Here is a 20,055-nt window from a genome sequence, read left to right as displayed (position 1 = left end):
CATATCTTTTTAATAAAATGGCTGCTCTATCATTGACACATGTAACTTCATTCTCATTTGCTTCTGAATTAGACTCCCTATGAATTTCCTTCGCATTCACATCATTATCTTTTTCTTCATTCAATTTTTTCCCCTTCTATTGATCATATTTTGTTTAAGTGCATGTCTAGCTTCTTGTAATTCTTATTCTTATCTGAAAGCTTTAGTCTTGACAATCAATTTCTAAATCCTCATCTTCACTTTATTCTAAATAATGAACCTCTTCGGCTTCACTATCTACCCACCAATCATCCCCATTCCTAAAAGACCATGTGCCAAAGGCATTTTATATTTTCTAAAATGAATTTTAAGTAATTTGCTATTCCTAAATATACTCTTAATGCTACTCTTAAAGGTCTTAAATTTAAAATTCTTAATGCAAACTATAACTTCAATATTTGAACCTTCCACATAACTCAACTCCCTCTCATCCTCACTCCTAACAAATTTTCCACCGTAAAATACACGGACTACATCCATCTACATTCTGAAGTGACCTACAGAAATAGAATTGGCCGGATATGTTTTTTCAATAATCCAACAAGTTATTGATTCCATGAGAAAGCTTTTACCTTTGTTCAATCTTCAACAACAATGCTAGAGACCCAGAAGAAGAGCTTGAACAATTCGAACATAAGCTGAGTGATTGAAGAAAGCTTTTATGTTGTGCGATTGATAACAATGTCGAGTTGTTTCAAAAATGTGCAGGGAGGGAATAAAGAGTTATTTTTTTGTTTGAATTGAAACCCTATTTTTTTTAGAAATAATGCGCTTACTCAGAGATAATTTTGTCACTCTAACACCTACAAAATGACATGGAATGCCAGATAATCAAGTATGCATGTTTAGTTAGCACCGGCAAGCCGGAAAATGAGAAAAACAGTGTTTTGATATGTTTTTAAAATTTTCGCGAAAAACAAATATGTTTTTAAATTGTTTGAACACCATTTTAGAATAAAAGAAAGTTCAGACACTCAAATAGAATATTTTGAAAAGTTCAGACACTTGTGGTGCAATTTTTCCTTTTGTCATCAACAGTCAGTCAGTCACTCCTCTTTCTGAAACTTGAATCTAATCACCACCAGATGCAACCCTAACTTCTTCAACATGCCCACCACCACTCTCCACTTCCTCCTCCTCCTCCTAATCACCACCGCTACCGCCACCGCCACCACCCTAATTCCCGGCCTAGACTCCTTCCTGTCTCAACAATTCCACAAAGACCCAAAATCCACAAACGACACCTTCTCCTCTCTCCCTTCTTCCATCAAAACCTCACTCACTTCCCACTCCGCCCCTCCCCGCCTCCCCTCCTTAATCACTTCCCTCCTCTCCCTCTCCGTCCCTCTCTCCCTCCACATCCGCCTCGTCGGCGCCTCCACTTTCCCCCCCGATTCCGCCTCTCTCCTCCACTCCTTCCTCTCCTCCACCCAATCCTCCGATCATTTCCATCTGATCTCCTCCGACCACGCCAACCACCACCGCCTCGCCGTCAAACACTCTCCCCATCTTGACATCTCCCACGCCGCCTCCTCCCTCTCCTCCCGCCTCTCTGACGCCCTCACCTCCGCTCTCTCCGCCGCCCCTTCCTCCCTCCGGTCGCCGCTTTTGTCGGTATCCTACAGCGTAATTGATGACATAATTAAGCAAGATTATGAGAAGGAAAAACCTGTTCATGGGATTTATATTTATTTAATCTCTTTAGATAATTCTTATAGTAAAAAAAACTATGCTTATAGTTATACACCGGGTGATTCATCACCTGGTTTTACCAAGTGTCTGGGTACTGTCTGGACTGGTAAAGAGAGGTATCTTTGGATTGATCTCTCTGCTGGTCCTGTGGACTATGGTCCGGCTTTATCCGGGGACGGGGTTTTGCCCAAAGGCGAGTTTCATCCTCTAGCGACAATGCACGGGAGACCCAAGTCGCAGAAGGCGATGCTTGCGGATTTGGGTTCTTTGATTTGGAGTGCTTATCAGGTATTACTTGTGCCCTCTTTGAGAATTCCTGTTTACTATGAAACTTCTTTGATTGTTGAGTTTATTCATGTTTATGGGTCCGGTAAAGACTCGAGTGGTTTGGATTGGAAAGCTATTGAGAAGAGTTTTAGAGATGAGGCTGATGAGAATGGGTTATTGTTTGGTGATCAGTCTTTAGTTTTTAGGAATTATGGGATTAATTATGCGGAATGTTCGATTTGTTCGTTTACTGTTTCGAGGTCTATTAATTCGTTTACTTCTAGGTTTTTGTTTGATAATTACACGTTGATAGTGAGTGAGTATTTGGACTCAAAAAAGTTGCATCAGATATTGTCTGAATCTGCTGAGGAGTTTAGGAGGATGGCTGGAGTTCCTGAGGAGGAATTTGGTAGGGTGCTTCCAGTTTATGTGTTTGATTTGGATTATAATACGTTATTGCTGCTTGATCGCTATCATCAGTCGGTTGCATTTAGAGATATGGTTATTGCTGTGAGAACAAAGACTACTCAGACTGTGAGCGACTATAGCTGCAATGGACGTCATGTGTTTACACATACTAGGGAGCTTGAGCGACCACTTGTTGGTTCAATTTTACAGAGTATGTGGGGAGTTTCGCCTACCCATTTGTCCTGGAGTTCAAGGCATAATAATACGTTGGTAGATTATACTTGGAGTGTTGGGCAAACTCCCTTTGGGCCCTTCTCAGAGACTTCGTCTCTTTCTTTTGTCCAGATGGATGCAGCTCGGAGAAATGTTCTTTTGACGGCTCTGAATTACACTATAACAAGTGCCATTGATGTGCTTGAATCTATAGCAAATCATGGGGGTGACAGGAAACTACTTAAACAGAATCAACATATTGAGTTTGTACAGAGATGGAGCCTGTTCAAATACAAGCTGGATAAAACAGTTTCTGCAATGTCTCGTTTGGACTTCGAAATGGCTTTGTATTACATCAGGTCCTCAGAGCATGATCTGTATTCTATTCATTCGCTTGTATACCATGCTTCTCAAGAATTGGAGGCGTCACTACTTTGTTTCAAGGATCCACCTTTTCCATGGGGCTCAGTTTCGTTGTCTGCAATAAGTTTCTTTGCACTATTTTACGTGTATGTCAAAAGAGACAGATTTTTTAGAAATAAAAGAAAGCAGTTCTGACGTTATGTAGTGGAATAGAATTTTGTATCATTTGAACACAATACAAAACATGTATGTCTCCAAGAGAGGTGAGTCTCAAAGTCAGAAATTAGAATTCAGTTGGCTCAACATTCTCACTGCAGTCATAGCTGATTTTTCCCTGTTAGTTGGTTGTTTTGTTTTTATGTTGTAATTTTGCAAATTTCTCAGAGGATGCCTTGGAACTTTTGATGCTTTGTTTTCACCTTCTTCTGCATGTTTTTTTTCTTCTGCTTCTCTCTTTTCAAGCTATCACATTTGCATTATGCTTTTTGATGAGGGTTTGACTCGTGAAGAACATTAACATAGGTACGAAATGATCCTTAGTTTATTCCTTGTCACTTGTGGGCATCTAATAGTGATCATTGTGGATACATCATACATTAAATTTGATGATTTTGTTTCCGGAACATGTTTATTAGGTTGTGAACAGTAGACAAATGGTTGGGTGGGGTATATAGTTTACTCTTGCTTAAGCATGGAGGGGCTTTGAGCTTTGTTTGAGCATTTGTTGGACAATAGAGTCTGAACTTACCTCTAATCAGTAAGCAAGACTACATTGATTCATTGTCAAAGAAATTTCTAGAATACGTACATGCTGTGTTGCGAGTGTTTGGATGGTTGGAACTTGGAACACATCTTTACTATATTATTTTGTAATCGGTGCAGAGTACGTTATTAAAGTGATGTGGTTCAAACTTACATGGATTGATATACAGTTTCAGAATTGTTTTCTGCCATTTTGTTTTCTTACTTACCATTAAACAAATTTTTGCATTTTCTCCTACATCATAGAGACAAATCTCGGGAAAGAGGGTAATTTGTTACTTGCAGTAGTGCTAATCTGTACGAGATGCAATGAATTTAATGCAGCACCTTCAGTTGTGTATTTGGGCTATGTAGCTTAGGAAATTATGCTCTGTAAGTTTACTGTTTTGTGGGAGCTTTGAAAGAATGTATGTTTGTCAGTTTGCTTGACATCCTTAATGGGGTTTAATCTTATTACCTGTTACTAAACTGTTTCATTTTTATGCTGTCATTTCAACAAATATCTAGATGGATGGTTGATTGTGTAGTTCAGTAGAATGTTTTGGTGTTTAGCATTTGCCTTTTCTGATAGCTTTACGTCTCATCCCCTATACTGTCTAAGGTAAGAGAGTCTATGCCCTTAAAGTTTTGTGGAGCTGGTACATAAGGATTTCCCTTTGTTCATAAATCTGATTTGAGCGTTTTGGTTGAAGATGTTGGATTGGAATAACCATGTTACTTCCAGAATTTTTGTTACTCCTGAAATACTTGAGGTTCAAAAGCACATTTCTGGACTTACAGCTGATCCTGATGTGTGCGGGAAATTTTTTGTGGATTGCACTGTCTGAAATGTTAGTAAATTGTGTAGTAGTTGAAGCTTTTGGTTCATGGTAAATCCCAAACTATTTCCAACTCTTGTCTTTTGAGATTGTGATGACTAAATGGCATTTTTATAGAGGGTAGGTTATTTTGGCTTAGTTTTTGATTATTTGTTAGACAATCGTATGCTTGGTTTCTTGATCTGAAATTCAAGCAGTGAATTAGATACCTTTATGTAGTGTTTAATGGATGTGCAGCTGAATTGGTCAAGATCGAGTAAAGCCGTGGTCTTTTGCTGGATTTTGCACGAGCACGTAAGATCATGGTCATTTGAAGGTGAGGGTGTGCATTCGCTTTAAACCGGATTGAACCACAATCCCGAGGAAGTGTATGACCAAACCATACTGAACCTAACTGGTTCAGTTTTGTTCAATTTGAAACATTTAAGATTTTATTATAAAAGCTTATGAATGGAATTACACTGGGTTTACTGTAATTCTGAACGCAGCATAATGAACACTGAACAATGGGTTATTATATATTAGTTTGCCTAAACTTGCCTTCAAGCAGTGAACACTGAACACGGACATATAGATGTTATGTTGAATAATCCTGTTGTGCAGACAAAAACTTTTTTTCTTACAAATACGATCAATTCCCAGAATGAAATCAAATCTGCAAACCATGCAAACTGTTCTAATCGACAAACTTATTTACACGTTGATGTACCAGGTGCGAATACTTGTTCGATTATAACACGAATTGAAGTTCTCTATCTTCAATCTCTAACCCTTCTTTATTGGAAGCGTAAGCAAATGGAATATCACCAATTCCATCGTAAAAGATTTCTCCAAACTCATCTATTTGTATTTGATTCTTGGTCGATTCTTCTCCTTCGTTTTCTTCCTCAGAGACACTGGAGTTCTTCTCTACCAACTCCCTGAAAATCGAGGATCGAAGTAGGAGGCTAAGTGCAGTGGGCGATGAAGTCTTGCTACATGGGCTGATCGGGGTTTTGCTTCGGAACTCTTCTTGTTTTCGCGGAGAATTTGTGCAATCTTGATCGAAAGGAGTAGTGCTGAAGAATGATGGTTTACATTCTTCTCGTGTTAAGTAGTTACCGATCGACGGAAACATTCGAGAGTCTGCAACTGTCTGCGGGTCATTCGCTGCGACTTGCGGCTTTAACCATCTTATGTAAGTGCTCAGATCGAAATTGGTGACTGCATTGATCCCTCTGTATTCGATTGCAGCAATGTCATAGGCATGAGCTGCCTCCTCTTGGGTGCCTGAGATGAAATGTCAAGTAAATTGAACTTTATTGCTCAGCATTTTAACTATAAAATGTTTCAATTTCAAGCATAAGAAAGGGCCAAAGATATCATTTAGACCTTCGCATTAAGCTCAAATTTCATTTTGGACCTTAATGTTATATTCTGTTCCAATTTGGACCATAATGTTATAAATAGATCAAATTGGACCCTTTTACAAACTTTTGTTTTACCGTTATCTACTGTTAATTGGATGAAATTGGACTCTCTGATTCGTTAAAGGAGACTTTAACTTGATCTTTATCTTAAAAACATTACGAGAAGACAAATATAAGAATGTTTAAAGTGAAATCCGAGTCTGGCGTAAGGGTTAAAATGATAATTTTGGCCAAAAGAAAGAGTTGATTGTTCAAGTGTGACATACAGTAGGTGCCAAGATAAAGGTATTTGTTTCCGAAAACTCGCCCTATTCGTGCTTCCCATCTCCCATTATGATGGTGCCTGCATATTTTCGACCCGAAAACATAATGTTATTAGCTGCTAATAACATTTGAGAATTCTGTTTGTAAATTTAACAAGAAAATTCACCTTGCAACTCCTCTGTATTTGGACACTCCTCTTGAGAATCCACTGCTCTTTCTGCAATCAAAGAATCAAGAAATCGTTAAGAGAAATCGGAAGATTATATTGTGAGATTTTAAAAAGTATAAATATTTTATGTATGGAAACATATATACCTTCTTAAGGTGGCTAGATATTCCTCTTTGGTTACAGTTTGCATTATCTCAATCTCTTTTTCGTATTCTGTTACCTGCATAATTATATTCAGGTAACGTTTTAATAGTACTACAAAAAATAAAATACGGTCACTAATCTGTCACAAATTTGTGAAAACATAGTCACTTTTTACAATTTTATCAAGGTATTGTCCGTCAGACTGCCACAATGACAATGCAAATTTAGAAAATAGCAATAATTATTTATTCCTCGCAAATGACGGATTATTTCTCACAAATATTCATCAATATAACTGTTTTTTCTTTGTAGTGTAGTGTGCAAGTATGTATATATGTATATATAAGTGTGACTTTTGCATTTGTTTTTGGTAGTGATCGTACCGGAAAATTAGTAAAAGTTGATGTCCCCCAATACTTCAATGCAGCTAAATCATAAGCTCTGGCTGCAGATTCCTCTTCATCATAAGCTCCTGATGAATTCAAAATAAGTTAGTCAACATATTTTCATAATTTTAATTAACAACTTGGTCTAGGAATTTATCGTTCAAATTTAAAAGTTTCCGAGTTGGAACTTCTCTTATTTAATTATGATGGCGGAACATAGATAAATAACAATTAAATAACCAGAAACATAATAATATCAGAACCAGTTAAACACACTCACCAAGATAAACTGTTGAATGCCCGTATTCAATCCCGAAGCAAAATCCAATGCACGAACATAAACAAACGTAAGCAAAGTGCATATGAAAATAAAAATAAAGACGACGAAACTGCATACGAAAAAAGATTGCAGAGTGATGAACCTTGTTTTCCTTTCTTCTTCTGTGTCACATTCCATGAGAGCTTATCCCACAAGTGAGCTTCATATCTTCCCGTCCATCTATGTCTGTTCGATAATTCTATGTTAGTTACCTATCTTACACGTAAACAAAAATGCTGAAACGAATAGAAAAAATATAAAATTTTCGAGTCTTATAAAAATAAGATTTGATACGTTTTCGTGCAACATAAAATAAATTAGAAACAAAGGTTAGATAAACAACTATTGATGCAAAATTAAGCTCGTTCGACTAACTTGCTAACTCCGCGAAATCTTGAACTTCTTTTCACGGTTGTAGCAGCAGCAGCCGGGGTTTGGTCAGTTCGAGTTTCGTTGTCATCGCCACTAAGTGGCACCACTACATCTCGGCGCTGCCTTTTAACACGACGAGCGCCCTTAGCCTCGCCTTCTCCAGCATACGCACGACGCTTCCCTTGGTTTTCTTCATTCTTCATCATCATTATCATATCCATTTTTTTTCTTTTTTTGTGGCTTGCTGGAAATGGTTGTAGCAATGCAATGTCTATTTATGTAAGTATTTATTTTGTCCATTGTTGTATTTTGTTTTTTGTTTTTTTTGTTTTTGGTGCAATAACAATGCTAAATAAGTCAAAATCAATGGGAACGATGAGTTCAATGCAATGAAATACAAGATTATGTCCATATGCTGTATACAACCCATTATTTATTTTTGTTCACCAACTGCGGCTTAATTATTAGTATAATCTAATGAACAAAATAATCAAAAATTGATTGCCACATATGTATAATTTTGACCGAAAATCGCTTAATAATCTCTCGAAATTGTAAATTTAAAAATTCGGTAACCATTTTAATATATTTTAAAGTTCAGTAACCATTTTATAATTTTAGACAAGTTCAATAACCTTCAGAATCAACTATCCGCTAAACCCTATTTTGAGGATTAAATGTTGTAGCTTAAATTGTTTGGGAGCTTCAAAATTCTTTGATAATTAGGTATGTATTTCTCAGATAACCAACTAAAAGACAAAATAATAATAGCATACTGAAAAGAGCCATGGAAGAAGAATACATTTTAAGGTTGGACACATATCGAAAATGTCTGAAATATTATTTTTGTATATATCTGAGATGATTATATTACGGCTGGCGAAACTAAGAAATATAAAATGGACGTAATTAAGCTCTCTAGCCATCAGTTATCGGTTGTTTCTTAAAAGATTGAAAGGTTCGGTTCAGTTTGATTTTTAATATAATTTTTTTTTTAAATTAATCTGACCGGCTGACATAACCAAATTATTCATACATGTTATGTTTTATTTTATTTTTTAAATTTCAGTACTTTATAACTTTTTCAAATTGCCCTGTAAATTTTCATGTAATCAAAAATTACCACCAAGATCATTCATTTCATTCTATTTTTTAAAATTAATATAATGCCGAAATAACTGATCGAATCAAATAATTATTTCGATTCGGTTACATTTTCATTATATATATTCCGTTTACAGTTACAGCTAAAAATATTAAAAATATTGAATCATGGCTAAATCGGTTCGATTTGATTCGACGACGAAACAGACTGGTTTCAGCACGTTAGTTTCTTGTATTCGGCACTGAGCATATTCTGGAAGTGAATTGATGATTGCGGAATTACCTATGGGATCAACTCACATAATATTCGAGTAAAGCTAGCAGTAATCGCCATCCACTTAATATTTTTGGATTTATTTGTATTGCTCAGAGATCACTGCCCATTTCCATCAAACAATATTCTCTTCATTGGCATTTTTAATTTTCCATTTATGCGCTCAACATCTTGGACCAAAACTTGTTCACATTCATGAACATTCAAAAAACAAAAAAAAAATTATTGCAAGTTTGTTATTGGCCGGATGCATATAAAAAAAAAAACCTTTTTTATACTTTTACAAGTTTAATCAAAGTTGATAATTCTATTTTAATCCTTAAAGTTTAAAGTTCAAACGGTATAAGCGCTTGATAATAATCTATTAGATTGTAGGCTTAATTTCTCCCATAAGTGTTTTCTCTTCCAATTATAAAAAAAATCTAGCCAATTTTCGTAAAGTTATTTAATTATCATGAGATATTAGTATATAAATTTTCTTAATCCATCATTCAAAAATTAGTATATAAATTTTCGTAATTCATCATTTAAGAATTAGTATATAAGTTTTCTTAATTCATCACTTAAGATAGTATAAAAAATACATGTTAAATTGATAATTATTTAAAATGTGCTAAACTACAGTTAATTTTTTGAATCGGTCCAAAATTGTTGCAACTAAATTTTAAAAAGAATTACAAAGTGCTTTTTATAAGATTTACTACCCCACTTTCATAATCTTTTATTTTTATTATCCTTTAAAAAAGTTTATATGTCATACTATTTTTGTTATTTTAGGTTAATTTATAAAAAATCATATTAACTTTCATTTTCACATATTTTCTTTGGTTTACTTTTTCCTTTTATGCTTATGAGTATATGCTATTCATATTTTTTAAGTGTTTTTTTTTTCATAAATGATAGATAGTACTAGCTCAGCTATAAACTAGTGGAAGGCAAAAATAAACTTAAAAAGGTTTACATGTAATAAAAAAATTAAAAAATTGAACCTTTAACTTCAGAAACAATTGTCTAACCCTCTTGACCTAGATCTGTAATATTTGGAAATATATCCCCCTCTACTGCTGTAATATGCATACCAAACCCTGGAGCTGGTGTCCTGTTTTTCTGCTCTCTTCCTAAAAAAGTAGTAAGAAAATCTAGTTTAGGAGGAGGAATGAATGCATGCCTCAATTTTCCAGTTTCTTTCTGCCTCGAACATCTGTCATTTTTGCTTTACCGTTAATAGATCTTATATCCTGGGTTGGTAGGATAACATCTAAACAAAGCTTCCTTTTATGAGAGTTATCATCATCAATTGTTTCTCTCACTACAGGTTGTTGCCTGATATTAGTTCTGTCCATTTTCTTTCAAGTAGATCCTTTGAAATAAACATTAGGCATACTATGAGTAGAAGCATGTAATATAAACTCAGAGGCTATTGAGGAACTTATTTTAAGAATCACTAATTTCCTGCAATAAAATTGAGATTTCTTGTCAGTACATTCCATTGCAACAGTAGAAGTCAAAACATGATTTCGATATAAAAAATTTACAACTAGTTCAACTTTTTGATCCAAAGTTAGAATATCATCTATATCAATGTGCCCATATTTAGCTTTCATATAAGGATTAAGTAAATGCAACAACCTACGGGCATTTGGATTCACAGGGTTAGCACCCATTATTAGGAGCAACATGCATAGGAATTGGATCCATATTAGGAATCTAAAATTGAGTAGATATAACAGTAGAGAACACTAGATCTGACATAGACATACAAAGAGAAGGACTATAACTTGAGGAAGAAGCAAATGAAGCTACAAATAAAGGTAGTCTATCTCTCTAAATGAGAAGAACCATGTAAATCACTACCTATTGGAGCAACTCCAACGTTAAACCGATTAGTTACAGGTCCAGATGTAACCATCATTGTTTGAGAAATTCCTTCGGGACCAATGAGAGGCTTAGCTTTAGACCTCATAAGAGGCCCTCTAAATCTAGTTGCATAAGAGGAGCTTGCATAATAGATCCTTCTTTTGATTGCAATCTTTGAAATTGAGGAATTGTTAACTAAGAGGAATGCAATAAAGATGGGCCTTTCACCTAGAAGCCATAAGTAAACAAATCAGATGATGGGATACCCGCTTCTTCTTTAACTCACAATCCCAATTCATATGACCCATAAAATCACAAAAGAAAACAAATCTCCCAAAGTTTTAATACTTGAAAGGGACCCAAGTTTTAGCATTTGGACGTGTATGATTAAAAACCCCCTTCAAAAATGGTTTGATGACACTGGCAAGAACTTTAAAATGCAAAAAGCATTTGTGCCATGTAGGTACTTGTGAAGATAAATGCATCTCCAAATATTCCTCAAATAGAGAACCAATATTTTCAGCATTCTGCACCGTAAGTTGAGAAAGTGGAAGATGTAGTGCATGGACTCAGGAAAGAGTATTTCAAAAATTGATTTGGTATATAGTAAGATCCGGAGGCCACTCTTTAAGAATTATGTCTTGATTAAGAATATTTCATGGTCTCTCGGCCAACACAATACATAGTCTTGTTGTGATACAAATTCAAACGTTAGTAGCCCTTCATCAGCTCTCTATTTGGACATGATCTTGCAAATGCTAAATTGTAGCCACCTTATTTTGAATAGTAGTCATACTAAAAATCTTTCTTATTATCAGTTTACCTACCAAAACATACCGAGATTGCATAGAAGGATCCTCTATGACTTCTTGTAAAATCCGAACTGGTTCAGGAACCACCAAATTATTTGTACGTTGAATAAATTCTATCATATCTTGAGACTGAGAAGTATCGACATGCAAAGGCGGATCCATACTCAGTAAAGTGAGGGGAGTTGAATAGAAGAAAAAAGAGCAAGAAAAGAGTAGTATTTATAGTAGCAAAGAGAAAATTGATAGAGAGAAAGTATGTAATGGTAGAGAGAGAAATATAGAAACAGTTATGAATGTCTAATGTTTCTAACGGGATAATAATTGTCTATTCTTAAAAAATATGGTGGCTTTTGGGTACATTTGCCAACACAAAACACCCTCAAATTCTTAGCTTAAAACGCATCGTATCGAACATATTCAGGCAACATTTCGCGCCACAAGAAACGGTGCGCATTGAGACATTTTTTCGTAATATATAAGCCTCACTCGTAGCTTTTCCCACTCTCTCTTTACAGCTCAAACATTTACCGGCAGAAAAAATGACAGACGGTCACCTCTTCAACAACATCTCTCTCGGCGGCCGCGGCGGCACTGTAAGTTTTCCGTTTACTACTTCTCTCTCTAATCCTTTTAATTCTATGTATTAGATAGCCAATTCATAATGTTTATGTTTTAATTTTGAGAAGAATGTTTAGTTTTTGCGCTATTTGAAACCCTAATTTCTGTAAGAACTTTTTTGTTACTCTGTTTTTTTTTTAATTTTTTTTCATTTTTCCGGAAATCACAAGGTGGACGTGATTAATCATCATCGTCATTATCATTATTATGAGATTTGTTTTTTGTTTTTGGTGTTTGAGATGCGTTCAGATTCTTTTGCTACTTGAAACCCTGTTTTTTTTTTATCAAAATTTGTTTTTTGGCTGTTTTTATTAGTTTTTGGCTGGAAACTAGACAATCCGAAGTTAATAAAATTTAAATTTATTTGTTTTCATTTATAAACCCTAGTACTTCTTCCTGCATTTTATGGGGTTTTCGGGTTGTTTTTCTCTCTTTTTTCTCTGTATGTTTATGGTTGTGCTTTTTACCACCTGCTTTTATTTTCTAGCTCTTTTTTTCTCTTCCTTTGTGGAATTTGTTTTATTAGTTAATTCTAATTATCTTAACCTGTTCTAGCTAGAATAATTTTATTAATGAAAAGCTACTGCTGTTGTATAACGCTGATTTAGTGGGTCTGATGCTATATATTCAATTAGAAGTCTAATTATGGTGTTCTAGTTAATTGATTGTGATGGAAGAAGTTTAAAAATACTGGTTTTTTCAGCTTTTAGTTTTTCAGCATAGATACCATTGGACTTGATTGTGATTAACAATAAAACAAAAAGTCAATACTTTTTTTTCCAAAATTAAGTCATACTCGATGCTATATATTCAAGTAGCTGTGCAATGTTGGTGTTTTAGTTAATTGATTGTGATGGAAGAAGTTTAAATGCTGAATTTTTCAGTTTTTGGGTTTTCAGAGTACCTACCATTGGAGTTGATTGTGATTAACAATAATTGAAATAGTCGTATTTGAATTTCCTGTTATTAGAAGGAAATCCCAGGAATTGTTCCTTTTTTATATAAGTTATTGAATTTTGAGAATTGTTTTCCATTACCATTTCGTAGTCTTAGTTGTTATTGCTTTTACATGCTGATAACACGGTGTTTTAGAATAACATAATCGGATGATATGATTGCCACATTTTTTTAAATGAAGTTTCAAGTTCTTTTTATGTGATTCTTCACAATTCCACTTTAATTTTCTGCTTCATGTAATGTTGTGGTCTAAGATCTTGAATCTGAGGAAGGAAGTTACTTTTAGCTTTATCTTGCATTTTTAATTTAAGGTACCCCTAAATGTGGAAATTAGAATCTTTAAAATATGGTTCATATTGTTAAATCATGAAATGCAGAACCCTGGGCAGCTTAAGATACATTCAGGAGGGATTCTGTGGAAGAAACAGGGAGGTGGTAAAGCAGTTGAAGTTGATAAAGCTGATATTGCAGGACTAACATGGATGAAGGTACCAAGGACAAACCAACTTGGTATTCGTATTAGAGATGGACTGTTCTACAAATTCACTGGATTTCGAGACCAGGTATCCTCCATCTTTATACTCTCTCGCCCTCTCCTTGTCCCTTGTTTTAATTAACTTACCACTATGATAGTTTTCTGTTATGCAAAGAGAAATACTCAGAGAATTAGGTGCACAGTCTAAATTTCTTGCTACATATCTTTATGAATTTACATGTATCATGGGTACCTTAGAACTTGTTCTTAATAGTAAAATTGTTATTAGTTTTATTGGGGGTAAACTTAATACTCCTCTTTTTCTTATACATCTTTCTTTTTCACCTATTGGTTTATGGAACTTGTTTGGTCTTTCTCTCTGACAAACGTTGCATGTTTCAAAAGTATGTAATGTGCATTTTATTTTCATTCTGTAGGACCATGCAAACCTGAGCAATTTTTTCCAAAGCAATTGTGGAATAACACTAGAAGAGAAGCAGCTTTCAATCAGTGGTCGTAACTGGGGAGATATTGATTTGAATGGTTGGTAACTTTATTGCTTTTAACTGTTGGGCTTTCTAGTTTGATGTTTCTTGTTCTCTTTTAGCGCTTAACCCTTTTGACCCTTTACGATTTGATGGCTTACAGTTTCTTCCTTCCTATAGATTGCTTCATATAGATAATCTTGTTCTGATAGCTTGTATGTTTTTTTCCAGGAAATATGCTTACCTATTTGGTTGGTTCAAAGCAAGCATTTGAAGTGTCTTTAGCTGATGTCTCACAGACACAAATGCAAGGAAAAAATGATGTCATTTTGGAGTTTCATGTGGATGATACAACCGGAGCTAATGAGGTATGTTTGTATGATTATATCGCCTACTCCTTAGGATTCTTAATGATTTTATTTGTTTCACAACTTCTTTGCACATGGGTTCCTAGGGCCCATTTCGCAACGCTTTGATCTACTTGCTATGAATCTGTAATTTGTGGCAAGTTGAATTATATATCAGTTCTAGTATGTGTAGAACAGTGAGGTAACTGATTGTGTTGGTTTTGTTCTGACAGAAAGATTCATTGATGGAGATAAGTTTTCATATACCTAGTCACAACACCCAATTTGTTGGTGATGAAAATCGCCCTCCTGCACAGGTGAGTTTCATGTTAAACACTCTTATTTTAAGAAGTTTCAGTGAAACAAAGATTTACTCAGTAAAGCTATGAATAGCAAAGACAAATGTGCTTTGTCCATTGATTATTTGCATTTAACTTTTTACAAGGTTTTCCGAGATAAAATAACTTCAATGGCTGATGTCAATCCTGGCGGTGAAGAAGCTGTTGTTACATTTGATGGTGTTGCAATTCTGACACCCAGGTAGATTCCTGACCCATGAACATCCATATACTTATCTTTATGGCTACACCAAACATAAAGATGACACATTCATGTTTCTGAGTGTTATTTCATTAACTTTTCAAATAATGTGCACAAATTAAATTTATTATCATTCTGTAGGGGCCGTTACAGTGTCGAACTTCACCTATCATTCTTGCGGCTCCAAGGACAGGCCAATGATTTCAAAATTCAGTACAGCAGTGTTGTTCGCCTCTTTTTGCTTCCAAAGGTTTTCTTCTTTATATTTAAGGGATTAGTTTCTGGTTTCATGCGTGTGAAACTGCTTTTGATTTTAGATTCACATTTGGCTGTTTTCTTAATTTTCTTTGAATTTTTTTTATGTACCTCTGTTGTCTACTTTGTGCCTTGGAAGCATTTACTGTCATGTTTGGATGGCCTGATATCAATTAAGAATCTCTGACCCTTCTTTATCTATATATTCCGCAGTCTAATCAGCCACATACCTTTGTTATTGTTACACTTGATCCACCCATTCGTAAGGGGCAGACGTTGTATCCACACATTGTCTTACAGGTATTGTTTTTTATGTTGGATGAAGTCACCTGTTTGCTTTGCTTATGATAGTTGATCTCTTGCTTATTATTGGTTCTTTTATTTTATCCGCTTATGCATTTAATTAAGTGTTGTATTTTTTTTGAACCTTTTATGCGTTTATTATCAATAACTTTTAGTTTCTTATTATTGTTATTTTGTTTCTTTCTAACCTCATACACTTACAATATAATCCTGTGTTTTGTGTAGTTTGACACCGACTCTGTTGTCCAGAGCAATTTGACAATGAACGAAGATCTTTTGAGCACAAAGTACAAGGACAAATTAGAACTATCCTATAAAGTAATAGCTTACATCTTTTTTTTCTTTCTTATCTGTATTCTGCTCTAGACAGTTACATATTTTTAAACTATTATTTGAAGACAGAATTAACTTTCAAACTTTTTTCATAAACTTAACATGGTTCCTTGGTGGACTTTTTTGCATTTAACAGGGACTCATCCATGAAGTGTTCACATCAATATTGCGTGGCTTATCTGGTGCTAAAGTAACTAAACCAGGAAAATTCCGTAGCTCGCAAGACGGCTATGCTGTGAAGTCTTCACTGAAAGCTGAAGATGGCCTCTTATATCCTCTTGAGAAAAGCTTATTCTTCTTACCCAAACCTCCAACCCTCATTCTTCATGAGGAGGTAGCTCTAAATTTTTTTCTTAGATTCTGCAGGATGTACCTGATTTGGCCTTTATTATGAATGTGAGGAATAGTTATTAGATGTCACTCTGTTTTCTGATCTTTTTTGGTTGATCCCTGTGCTAGATTGATTTCGTTGAATTCCAGAGGCATCAAGCTGGTGGCGCAAATATGCATTATTTTGATCTTCTTATAAGACTTAAAACGGAGCAAGAGCATCTGTTTCGCAATATTCAGAGAAATGAATATCACAATCTTTTTGATTTCATCAGGTCTGGTGGCTTTAATGTCTCCTATGCTAGAATGGTTCTGTTTTCAGTATTTCTTAGTTTTATCTTTTGATATTCTATACAGTGGCAAGGGTCTCAAAATTATGAACCTGGGTGATATGCAAGCCACCAATGGAGTTGCGGCTGTTTTGCAGAATGACGATGATGATGCTGTTGACCCACATCTTGAGCGCATTAAGAATGAAGCTGGAGATGAGAGTGATGAAGAGGTAAAGAGTTTGAACTTAAGGTTTACGATCCAGAAGTTTGAATCCATAAATTGCTGTTTAGTGGGATTTATTTGATTTACATAAATGCACCGAGAAAAAGCACATTCTCATCCCAATTATTTTTAGACAATTTGTTTGCTTTAGCTGCTTTGATATTTAAGGATGCTGATGACATGAATCCTATGTTTTCAGGACTCAGATTTTGTTGCCGACAAAGATGATTCAGGGTCTCCTACTGATGATTCTGGGGAAGGAGAATCTGATGGTAGCGTAAGTGGAGATGAAACAGAGGTAAACCATTTTATATCAATTTTTCGAAATGATTTGTTTAGATTTTGGCTGTATTCTATTGCAACTTCATTAAATGGATTGCTGATTTCAGAAACCTGTGAAAAAGGAATCGGCAAAGGAGCCATCATCTTCTAAGGTAGCTCCTAAGAAGAGATCTAAAGATGGAAGTGATGATGGTAAGAAGAAAAAACAGAAGAGGAAGAAGGATCCAAATGCACCAAAAAAGGCTATGTCTGGTTTCATGTTCTTCTCACAGATGGAAAGGGAGGTAAGCTTAATGCTCTTCCTTCTGTTTCCGATTGGAATGTTTGATTTTATTATTGTTTGGAAATGGTACTAATTTATCATATTGATTGGCAATAGAATGTTAAGAAAAGTCATCCCGGCATTGCTTTCGGGGAGGTGGGAAAAGTACTCGGAGAGAAGTGGAAAAAGTTGACAGGTTAGATTCCTCCTTGCTGACTTATGTTATGTTTTAGTGTTTTACCTGAGATGCATTGCCTGTATTGAAGTGTTTCTCAATATATCTGGTCATTGACGTGCAGTGGAGGAGAAAGAACCATATGAAGCAAAGGCTCGAGCAGATAAAATGCGATATAAAGAGGAAGTTGATGGTTATAAGAACCCGCAACCAATGAACGTAGACTCGGTAAATGAGTCTGACAGTGAATAGGTATATCAACCCTTTTCATTCTTAGTTTTGACTCGTTAAGTTATGATTTTATTTATTTTTCCTTTCTTCGAACCTGCTGGTGCTGTTAAACGTCTTCAAATTAAATTGATGGAGGAATTTCAAGAGTTAGGTAGTGAAATATATGGGTTTGCTGTATGGTAGCTTAATCTAATATCTTCTTCTATATATGCCATGCCACCCACTTGAAGTTTATTCTATGGATTATGATAGCCTAGTCACAGCATATTAATGAATCAATTTGAGCATAGCATCTTAAGCATAATTGTACTTTTGTTTTCAACTAAGGCTAGTAGTTTATTACTTTATTAACCCAATTAAATACTTGTCCTACAATTTAAATTATAGGTATAGATTACTATTATCCACGAAGTCAGATATAAGTTAGGTTATACTTTCTAGTCCATGTTAAAAAAAATTATGGAACCCTGATTTTTAAATTATTAATTACTTCTCTGTTTTGTACAAATCCTGATGTCACCAAATGATTTAATTTTTAAAATAAAGTTTAATGTAGTTTCTTGACTTAATTTAGTAAAATTTGTTTTGTTTTAAATAGTAAACTTTTTTATAAAAAATTTAAATAAATTTAAATTATTAATTAGTATAATATTTTTTAAAATAATTAATTGTATAGGTTAAGTATAGAATTTTAAAAACAGTTAATAATAATAAACACATTAATTATCTTATTATTACATGTGATAAAAATAACTAATATGATAATAAAAAATAAATTTATCCAATTAGATAAATTAGTTAATTATTTGACGATTTACTTTTAAAAAAATTAAAATTTATAATGTCATATTTGCTAGAATTGCCATCAATATTGGCTTATGATACATGCATGAATTGTTGGTTGCATGTGGTTGCCATTAATGTTATTGTATAGTAATTTTTTTGGAATTTAAACAATTTTAAATTGATGGATTAAAATTGAACTTTATTTTTACACTTTTAACAATTAAGTATGATTTTCTATTTTAATAAGAAAAAAATAGAAAAAAATATCTCATATTTTTATTATTTTTTATTTTTTTACTTTAAAACCTATTTAGTGCTTGATTATTATGTTGGTATCATAGTATTATCATATACTCCCTCCGTCCTATCTAGGAAGTCCCATTCTCCATTTTTTGTATGTCCCATTTAAGAAGTCTCATTAATAATTAAACACACTTGCAAGGTAATTAATGACATGTACAATTCTAAAATACAATTAATAAGGGTAAAACAAGAAAAAAATATATGTTTTTTTGTCTTCTTAATATGTGTGAAAAATAACAATGGGACTTTCTAAATAGGACGGAGGGAGTAAGTATTATAATATCATACGTTTATTTAAAAACAATTATTTGAAAAACTGAGAGAAAAATATAAATCTGGAAAAAAACTTGAGGTATTTTATGTAACGTTTTTGTATTGAGGTAAAAAATACAATTTTTTTTTTGGGTAAATAAGTAAATTTTTTAAATTTTCTCATGATATAAGCATTTTTATGGTGGGCAGGGCCAGAACTATCGTTATGGTGGAAGTTAAGTATGGACTGATAGAAAATTGAAGGTGAATTAACAATTAAATTCCATTGATATCCTAAATCTGCCAATGTAGTTGTTAAATAACTTGAAAGTCAAAGGTTAATATATTTTTAATAAAAAAAGTTTTAAGAGAACTCTTTAGAAAACAAATAGTAAGTTTGGAACTCTAAATATTTTATGAGCAAATTATTAGGAGATTCCTATTTATATATCATAATTTACACTGTCGACTCTCTTGTTTAAAGAACAAACGATCTGATCCTTTATTTTTGTTTTCATCAACGATTTAGTTTTTTTGTCTATTTTTGGTAGTCAACTGACAGCAAAAATGGACAGAGAGACTACATTGTTGATGGAAACAAAAGTGAAATACTGTATCGTTTGAATTTCAAAACATGAGAGGCGAAAGTGTGAATTATTAAATGTTTACACGATAAAGATTATTTTATTTGATCTTTTTCAATCAATAGAGAAGAAAAACGCTTATTGAAGAAATAAAATACACAGCCTAACAAATTGTTGCTTAGCGCTTATCCCGTTTGAGCTTTTTATTTTCTTTTGTTGTGATAGATGAATTCAAAAAGAAGCAAAACATTTTAGTGTCAAAGTAGAATTTAGCTTCTATATTTATATAACATACCAAAAAGCCTTTTTCAAGGTTAATTATTTTCTTTCAATTTAGTTCATGGCTTGATTATTTTTCTCTTAATTAATA

General features: G+C 34.0%; 3 protein-coding genes across 3 annotated transcripts; 2 read left to right on the top strand and 1 right to left on the bottom strand.

Annotated features, from left to right (window-relative positions):
• Window positions 1-1,061: 1,061 nt before the first annotated feature.
• LOC126673206 (uncharacterized) lies at window positions 1,062-3,392 on the top strand. Its single transcript, XM_050367233.2, has one exon. The coding sequence runs from the start codon at window positions 1,147-1,149 to the stop codon at window positions 3,175-3,177; it is 2,031 nt and encodes a 676-aa protein (XP_050223190.1). The 5' UTR covers window positions 1,062-1,146; the 3' UTR covers window positions 3,178-3,392.
• A 1,636-nt stretch (window positions 3,393-5,028) lies between these two features.
• On the bottom strand, window positions 5,029-8,045 carry LOC126673207 (AP2-like ethylene-responsive transcription factor At1g79700). The gene is made up of 8 exons (XM_050367234.2): window positions 7,629-8,045; window positions 7,357-7,439; window positions 7,215-7,223; window positions 6,932-7,020; window positions 6,551-6,624; window positions 6,402-6,452; window positions 6,238-6,314; window positions 5,029-5,831 (listed from the first exon to the last, which is right to left on the bottom strand). Exons 1-8 carry the CDS (start codon window positions 7,844-7,846, stop codon window positions 5,293-5,295), a joined length of 1,140 nt encoding a protein of 379 aa, XP_050223191.1. The 5' UTR covers window positions 7,847-8,045; the 3' UTR covers window positions 5,029-5,292.
• Window positions 8,046-12,154: 4,109 nt separating this feature from the next.
• LOC126673812 (FACT complex subunit SSRP1) lies at window positions 12,155-19,474 on the top strand. The gene is made up of 17 exons (XM_050368110.1): window positions 12,155-12,265; window positions 13,625-13,810; window positions 14,160-14,265; window positions 14,439-14,575; window positions 14,788-14,871; window positions 15,000-15,094; window positions 15,236-15,344; window positions 15,563-15,649; window positions 15,878-15,970; window positions 16,122-16,319; window positions 16,445-16,590; window positions 16,673-16,817; window positions 17,010-17,108; window positions 17,200-17,376; window positions 17,472-17,550; window positions 17,654-17,781; window positions 19,312-19,474. The coding sequence occupies exons 1-16, from the start codon at window positions 12,212-12,214 to the stop codon at window positions 17,779-17,781; spliced, it is 1,923 nt and encodes a 640-aa protein (XP_050224067.1). The 5' UTR covers window positions 12,155-12,211; the 3' UTR covers window positions 19,312-19,474.
• The last annotated feature ends 581 nt before the right edge of the window (window positions 19,475-20,055 follow it).

The sequence above is a fragment of the Mercurialis annua genome, linkage group LG3 (genome assembly GCF_937616625.2).
Source record: "Mercurialis annua linkage group LG3, ddMerAnnu1.2, whole genome shotgun sequence".
Lineage (NCBI taxonomy): Eukaryota > Viridiplantae > Streptophyta > Magnoliopsida > Malpighiales > Euphorbiaceae > Mercurialis > Mercurialis annua.
The sequence above is the reverse complement of the archived record's forward strand: the minus strand, read 5'-3'. Positions and strand labels throughout refer to the sequence as shown.

What these genes read in the sequence shown, in the direction of transcription:
- LOC126673206 (XM_050367233.2), top strand. Translation starts at nt 1,147, where the DNA reads ATGCCCACCACCACTCTCCACTTCCTCCTCCTCCTCCTAATCACCACC.
- LOC126673812 (XM_050368110.1), top strand. Translation starts at nt 12,212, where the DNA reads ATGACAGACGGTCACCTCTTCAACAACATCTCTCTCGGCGGCCGCGGC. An exon ending in TCACTGGATTTCGAGACCAG is followed by an intron (nt 13,811 to 14,159) that starts GTATCCTCCATC and finishes TTCATTCTGTAG; the next exon opens with GACCATGCAAACCTGAGCAA. An exon ending in AAAATCGCCCTCCTGCACAG is followed by an intron (nt 14,872 to 14,999) that starts GTGAGTTTCATG and finishes ACTTTTTACAAG; the next exon opens with GTTTTCCGAGATAAAATAAC.
- LOC126673207 (XM_050367234.2), bottom strand. Translation starts at nt 7,846, where the DNA reads ATGGATATGATAATGATGATGAAGAATGAAGAAAACCAAGGGAAGCGT. An exon ending in AGATTTCGCGGAGTTAGCAA is followed by an intron (nt 7,440 to 7,628) that starts GTTAGTCGAACG and finishes ATTATCGAACAG; the next exon opens with ACATAGATGGACGGGAAGAT. An exon ending in CAACTTTTACTAATTTTCCG is followed by an intron (nt 6,625 to 6,931) that starts GTACGATCACTA and finishes ATAATTATGCAG; the next exon opens with GTAACAGAATACGAAAAAGA.